Source organism: Gambusia affinis, linkage group LG15, assembly GCF_019740435.1.
Source record: "Gambusia affinis linkage group LG15, SWU_Gaff_1.0, whole genome shotgun sequence".
Taxonomy (NCBI): domain Eukaryota; kingdom Metazoa; phylum Chordata; class Actinopteri; order Cyprinodontiformes; family Poeciliidae; genus Gambusia; species Gambusia affinis.
In genome coordinates, this window is record NC_057882.1 from 4,337,877 (window position 1) to 4,345,626 (window position 7,750).

The window sequence follows — 7,750 nt, forward strand, 5'->3', positions numbered from 1 at the left end:
AAGTTTTTCTGACCCATGATGCACCACAAAGAAGAGAAGACAAAGATGGCTACAAGGTAAGATTGTTTGACATCTTTTGATCATGACAACTGTTAAGTTTCTCCTTCCATATGCCTATTTTTACACTACAGGTTATCATTACCGTAATGTATAATACCTCATGTTCTTAAAAAGTTGTTAATAAGATACTTTCTTGTACAGAAGAAGTTAGGGAGTTCACACTGTTTGTGAGAAAAGTTTAACTGAGTCATCACGACATGCTAGAATTTTAAGCTAGCACATGTGGATGTCATTCATTACCGTAATGCATAACTTTCATTACCGCGTAATCTGAGGCCTGTTGCGGTAATGAGAAACAAGATTACGGTGATGAACAGTGTCATTTTGCAATAATAAATAGATAAATGTATAGGTTATTTAAACTGTAATGTTGTTTATTATACTTTCAATTTTTTAGGCTAAATTTCTAAGCTAATTTATGCTAATTGATATCACCTAATATGAAGGGCAAAAGGAAGTGAACAGAAGAGGGCGGCATCAAGAGCTAGGGTGGAAAAACATAGGCAGAAGATTTATAACAATCCAGACCTTCTAGAGGAGTATAGAAGGAAGGAAAGGGAAAGGTAGTGTCTCTCTTTCTCCCTCTCTTCCCCTTTCCCGCTCTTTTTCCCTCATTCTCGTCTCTCCTTCTATTCTGTTTTTTCACGCTCACACTGTACAAATACAGTACAGACTTTGCTAACTTTGCTGTCTCACAAATGTTCCTATTGATATCTTATTTTAACAGGTATCAGAAGCGCAAGGAAAAAGGGTTGTTAAAGGCAGCTGCAGATCTGACACCCAGGCAGCTGCAGAAACCGCGAACAAAATGGAGGGAAAATTCTAATCGATATAATAAAAAGAAACAAACAGTTAAATACATACTAAATGAAACCCCTCCCTCAGATGACAGTGTGAATCAAATCAACCCTCAGCCTCAACCACAACTTTGTAAAAGATTCATCCAACCAAAGACCATGAACTCTAATCCATCTGCAACATCAACTCCAAAGCGGAAAAAAACAGCCAAATTAAGAGAAAAACTGAGGAAGGCACAACAAATTCTTAGTAACAAGAAAAAGGAACTAGATTGCCTGAAAAAAAAAATAAAACGAATGGAGGAAAACAGGTCCACAGTTCTTCTTGCAAGTCGAGCCAAACAGAGGAGAGAGAACCGCAAGAAGCAGGGTGAGAGAAACCAAAGAAGAAGGATGAGTGACAATGTCAGACTGTTCCTGAACAGAGACGATGTGTCCACATTAATAAATGGTAAACTTGGGGAAGTCAGGAAGGGTGGACAAATTTATAGGAAGAGGTTCCTCTCAGACACCATGGGAAAACTCCACAAGAGATTTCTTAAAGAGAACCCAGGCCTCAATGTGTCCCGCTCCCAGTTTTTTAAGCTGAGGCCCTTCTGGATAGTGAGACCAAAGATCACTGATAAGGAAACATGTGCCTGCAAAATACATGAGAATTTTTCAAATAAAATTAAAAAAATGCATCATCTTGGATTGATACATACAGTATCTATTACTGATGTAGTGGCTTCATCTGTCTGTGATTCGGAAAACATTGATTGCATGTATGGTAGATGTGAAGCCTGCAAAGATATTACTTTCCCTGTCAACATGGATCCAACTACAAAAAACAACATTATGTCTTGGACTGAGTGGACAACAAGGTCAACACCAGTAAAAAAGAAACTGCAAAATGGCACTACCACGGAAATTGACATGAAAACCACCACCCTGGAGAAAAAAGTGGTCACTATTGAAAAACTTGTAGAGCTAACCAAGTCAGAACTGCCCCGGATCTCTACTCATTTGTATAACATTTGGCACCAGTTCACTCATCTTAAGCAATTGAAAGAAAATTTGACCCAGCATGATGTTGTAGTCCATGTTGATTACAGTGAAAACTACACCTGCAAATGGAGCAAGGAAATAAAAGACGCTCACTTTGGTGGATCCCACCAGCAAGTCACACTCCATACAGGGGTGTTATACTACACTGGTGGTCAGGCTGAGTCCTTTGCTACTGTGTCTGCCAGTTTACAGCACGATGCTGTTGCTACATGGGCACATTTGCAACCAGTTTTAGGATACATAACATCTAACTACCCCCTGGCAAAAAATATCCACTTCCTGTCCGATGGACCAACATCTCAATATCGGAATAAGGTAGCATTCTACCTTGCGTCCACAGTGCCTTTTATGAAAGGGTTTAAGACTGTGACGTGGAACTTCACTGAGGCCTCTCATGGGAAGGGAGCTCCTGATGGAGTAGGAGGTGCTCTTAAAAACCTTGCAGATCGTGTGGTGGCCTATGGCACAGACATCCCAAATGCTTCTGCTCTACTAGAGAATCTGGCAAAGCACTCATCTGTTAGGCTTTTTGAAGTAACAGAGGATAATATTGCTGCATGTGGGGAACTCGTTCCTCCATTCCTGAAATCAGTCCCAGGAACTATGAAAATACACCAGGTGAGCACCCATATGTGCAACTAAACAAATGCGCACTCATTTTTATTTTGCTTGGCTTTTTTTTTTTTTAGCTTGGTTTCAATTTTTTCTCTATTTTTTGTTGTAAGTTTGCATTTCAAAAAAAATATTTCTTTTTATAGATCTGACCTTTTCATGGTTTTGCAGATAAAACTAAACATAATGTCTCCACAGGTTGTTGCTACTGAACCAGGAAATATTAGATTTCGAGAAGTTTCGTGCTTCTGTAGTCACTCTTGTGACTGCTTCTCTCCAAAGGAGTTTGTTTTCACGCAAAGGGAATCTGAAGAGACCATCAAAGTAGGAACATGGGTCCTTGTGGACTATGACGGAGACCTCTATCCTGGCACAGTAACACAGGTAGGTTTAAGACTGAGTGGAGAATGGGAAGTCAGGTGTGCAAGTATTGGATTCAGATTGTCAACATGTAATATCAGGGTAATGATTATGTAATAATCAAATTGTCTGAAAAACGCAGTTGATAACATTTTTTTGCTTCATTAATCCAGATTGCCAGTGGTCAGTATGAGGTTGATACAATGAGCTGTGCGGGAGACAATCGCTTCTACATACCATCAATAAGGTTTGCTGGTGAGAAGGTATGGTATTATTTGGATGACATCAAAGAAATTATTCCTGAACCACTGCCTACCTCTTCATCCGCAAGACACTTCTGTGTGGTGTCAGACATCTGGGCCAAGTACAAAAAGAAAGTCCAATGAATTATTAAAATTAATGAACATTTAGTTTTTTTATGTATGTACATTAAATCTAAGTGTCTAAGTGGCAGTCAAGACTTTCATTAACTATGACGCCTGGTAAATCAGGCCAGACCTAGAAGGAAAAAAAGGTCACAAATCATCTAGGAACAAAAAAAAATCCATCATCATATCTTTTTATGTCTCCCTTTATCAGTAGTTCAGGGTCATTTTCTGAATTTGATTTGATATCAATTGAGTCTTACCTTTCCCCACACAATTTTGTTGCTCAGATTACTGGGCCATTTGATGAAGACATCAGCTGCTTTTCCTCTGCTGAAAACAGGGTAAACTGTTTCATTGCCTGAAATGGCTGGGAAAAATATGGGACTATTTTTCTGTTCAGTTTGTGTGTCAACTTAATAAACTTAACATTTTAAAAATGTATGTTTTACTAGGGTATTTTATTGTTTGGGTAGTTAAATATTAATGTAGTTATGAAGGGTTCACTACCGAAACATTCTTATTCATTACCGACATGTGTTTTTTCATTACCGCTATGTTAACTGTATGAGGATTTATTTAGATTAGTTATGTGAATTACTTTTATATTCATCCCTTGATGAAATGTGCCAGACCCTTTTATGTTATGGTTATATTGTTTGTTCAATGTAATGATTTGATAAAAAATCACAATCAAAATTGACTTTGAAATTTGTATCACTGTTACGGTGATGAAATGATTTTTTGCATTAAAATATAACATTTTGTAAAAAAAATGCCTATTTTTGCTTATTTCTGTCTCTCTGTGCACACTGAAGTCCTTGGTGTCCAAAAAATTTGAAAAAAACGATTTTGTGGTTTCAAATTTCTTCATGAAAATTGTGTTACGGTAATGAATTTATTTGGTCAAAGTTAGAATAAAATGTTTAAAATTACCTAGAAAATGTGCATATAGATTATAATTTTACAGTGAAAAGTGAAATTAGGATCTGTTTTATAAAGAGTGAGTGTTTTTTTGTGTATATAATGTTTTTTAAATTTTGCTACAAGTTGGACCATGTTCGTGAGAATCACCCCATTGCGCTTTTTTCCCCCGTTAAAATATGAAGTTCAGGGACTTAACAAGGCGCTGTAAATCCAAGTATTAACGTGACCTACTACTGTCGTCACAGTCGGAGGCTGAGCTCCCAGACATGCGCAGTGGTTTCCACTAAGCGGGAGATGATTATATCTAATCGTCAGTAATAGAATTTCGCTACATAAATCATAAGATTTGGCGACATGTAAAATCAGCAGCGCTTCACTTTCACATACGGTGGAAACTTCGTCCGACTTTTAGCGTCACTTGGAAAGGAAGCTTAAAGGAAGGTAAGCTATGTGGACGTGATGTTAGCAAAGCTAGCTGTACAGAGACACATATGGTGCATCTGTGATGACAAAAAGTTGTCAGTCATGCGTTAAATTATTGTGTGGAAGTGTTGTTTTAGGTGTCGCATATATGGGACAACGCTGTGACCAAAGTCTGCTATATGGTGATAGTGATGAACGATCCGATTCTTCTGGACGGATTTTTACTAAGTCCTACAGGACTGAAGCCTCACTGAGAGCCGTTCTTTGTTCTTGTGACGCTCTGCACACACTGCAGTAGCTATTATTATTTTATTTAATTAAAAAATATATAGATTTATTTAATTGGCCAATAAACAAAACAAGAACGTGTAGCAGAGCTGCTCATTGCTCTTTGATTGTGTTGGTAACCTGTCATGGTGGCAGACAGGGTCAGAACCGTCACTGTCCTTCTGCCTGGTTACTTCTTGCTTCTTGCACCTTGGACAGTATTCATAGTTGAGTGTTGTTTACCATTGGGGCTTTGCCTTAATTTCTATGTTTAATGGAGCAGACAGTTGTGGTTTCTGACATGGGTGATATGGGCGAACGTCCAGGGTGGTATCTTTTAGGGTTGGTAGGAAACCACTGCGGATTGTGCCACAGAAATGGAAGCAAAGCAGAATAAAGAAGAGTTTGAAATGATAATGATACTGGTTAAATTTATTTCAGCTCTCAGTATTTAATATCTAGGTGTTTTTATGGGAATGTGGATTTAAGATGTTTCCATCCCTGAAATTATGATGCATAGAATCACAAATTTAAATCTAAACTGTCACAGAGAGTAAACACACTAAAAACATGCTTTATCTGTGGTATTGTTAATTAAAATGGCACATATTTCATGTATTAAAATTAAATATGATAGGTACACTTAATGATATTGTATTAGAGATTAAGTAATGCATTCAGGAAGTACTTTTACTTTTAATACTTAAGTATTTTTAAAAGCCAGTACTTTTTTACTTTTACTCAAGTAAAAATGTTAATGTGGTACTTTTACTTTTACTAGAGTACATTTATGTCCATGTATTTGTACTTTTACTTAAGTAAATTTTTTTAGTACTTTCTACAACACTGCTTCAGAGGCCACAAATGGCCCTGGGCCCTAGTTTGAACACCTTTTGGGGTCAACTAGACCTTTAAATTACATTTTAAAGTGGATCTGTGCATCACAGATTCTTTTGGGCTAGACGACTAAACTATCTAATATCGTTCCTCAACAAGGAATCAGAGGCCAACTTCACAGTCATGCTCCTCTCCCCAGAAAGATGCATCCAGGAGTGGGCACTCCTGGTCCTCGAGGGCCAGTGTCCTGCAACTTTTCGATGTATCTCTACTTCAACACACCTGAGTCAAATAATGAGGGCATCTCTGGAGAACTTGACTGTCTTGGGAGGTGACTCAGCTGTTGGATTCAGGTGTGTTGGACCAGGGAGACATCTAAGAGTTACAGGACACCGGCCCTCCAGGACCAGGAGTGCCCACCCCTGAATCTATATCCACCCTGTTGAATCAAACAAGAAAATGTGAGCATTAAGATTTTTTACAGGCCAATAAGTAACATTGGGCTCTTCATAATAAAGGAATTATAAACTAATAAGAGCTACATAATATCTGTTTTTCTTGCTTCTTTTCAAAGTGTAAAGAACAACTAAATATCAAACTTAGAAAAGAAAAAAAGCCCATTTGCCAATTATTTCATAAACTGACACATACACTCAACATACTATCAATCCAAATGGTTGAACCCCCTGAAGACGGGTTATTGTTACATGAGTGAGGCCAACTTTGATAATTGCTGAAGTATGGTATGGAGGATAGAAACATAATAAAAGATAAAAGCAGAAATATTTAAATGGCCCAATAAATGTCAATACACTTAACATGTACCAAATAATTTTAAAAGGAGGAATCTTACCTAATGCTTTAATACATAATTGACCTTATTATTTATTTATTTTTCTTTTGAATAATAACTTCTCCATTATTAATCCTGTGTTCTAGTTGTAACCGGGAAATTGCAATTTACCAGTCAATAAAAAAAGAAAACATCATCTGGAACGCTTTCCGAAGTTGGATTTTCCACTGGGAAAGTGGGCTCAGCTCCGACTTTGCATTTCAATATGGCGGCTTGTCAACAGTATCAAGCTCTGATGGAAACATGTTTATATCACAAGACATGTGTAACACTGTGTCTAAAATCAATGTTACAAGTTTGTTTATGGAATGTAAAATTTAAAGCGAAGAGGTACCACGAACAATGTCTATGACCTGGAACGTTGCTGCCTCTGGTGTGAACCATGCTCTGGAAGGCGATATCAATCAAGCTGGGAGGAACAAAATGAAAGGAAATCCACTTTTAGAAACCCCTCAACGTCATATTCACCTTTAAATGTGTTTAAATAAGCCCGTCAAAAGCGAAGACGTGAGGGCTCGGGATGACCAGAGGACCAATGACGGGTGGTCCGCTGTTACAACGCCTATTTCAGGTCCACCAATCACAAAGAGGCACAGGAACACTCCAATTACATATTGAAAATTAAAATGCCCCCATGTTTGGAGGCCTTGAATCCTCGACGCGGCCGTCGCGGGTTCGACTCCCGGACCCGACGATATTTGTCGCATGTCTTCCACCCTCCCCCTCCCCCTTTCCTGTCAGCCTGCTTTCACAAAAGGACACACTAGAGCCCACAAAAGACCCCCTGGAGGGGAACAATAAAAAACAAACACTAAAATAAAAATGCCTCTTCAATAGTAGTCATAGCCGACAGTGTGGCTCGATAAAATTTTTTAATCCATTCCATCCTGTTGTTTATGGATGCCACTTGTGCATCAGATTTAGTACCAGAAACACAACACAAGTTTCCAACTGGGCACAGAAACCTCTAATTAATGAACGCGTTCACGTCACGTTTCTGATTATAACACTTTTACTTGTAAGTGTGCTGCAGTGTGAGCTGGTAAGCAGGTGAGTATTGAGTTAATTTTATGGAAACAAAACCAACACATCCAAAGTTCTCACCTCTATTATCATAAATGAGATGGTTGATGTTAAGAAATGTTACATTTGTAATTTTCCTGGTTTTTCTAAATGTATAGAAACCCGTTACTCCACATAGG

At 38.1% G+C, this 7,750-nt stretch overlaps 1 protein-coding gene across 1 annotated transcript; it reads left to right on the forward strand.

The window, feature by feature from the left end:
* The first annotated feature begins 1,648 nt into the window (after positions 1-1,648).
* On the forward strand, positions 1,649-4,017 carry LOC122845043. The gene is made up of 3 exons (XM_044141017.1): positions 1,649-2,522; positions 2,715-2,900; positions 3,050-4,017. Exons 1-3 carry the CDS (start codon positions 1,668-1,670, stop codon positions 3,260-3,262), a joined length of 1,254 nt encoding a protein of 417 aa, XP_043996952.1. The 5' UTR covers positions 1,649-1,667; the 3' UTR covers positions 3,263-4,017.
* Positions 4,018-7,750: the final 3,733 nt, after the last annotated feature.

Coding starts and splice junctions, on each gene's coding strand:
- LOC122845043 (XM_044141017.1), top strand. CDS start 1,668: ATGGATCCAACTACAAAAAACAACATTATGTCTTGGACTGAGTGGACA. Junction 2,523..2,714: donor GAACTATGAAAATACACCAG/GTGAGCACCCAT, acceptor ATGTCTCCACAG/GTTGTTGCTACTGAACCAGG. Junction 2,901..3,049: donor ATCCTGGCACAGTAACACAG/GTAGGTTTAAGA, acceptor TCATTAATCCAG/ATTGCCAGTGGTCAGTATGA.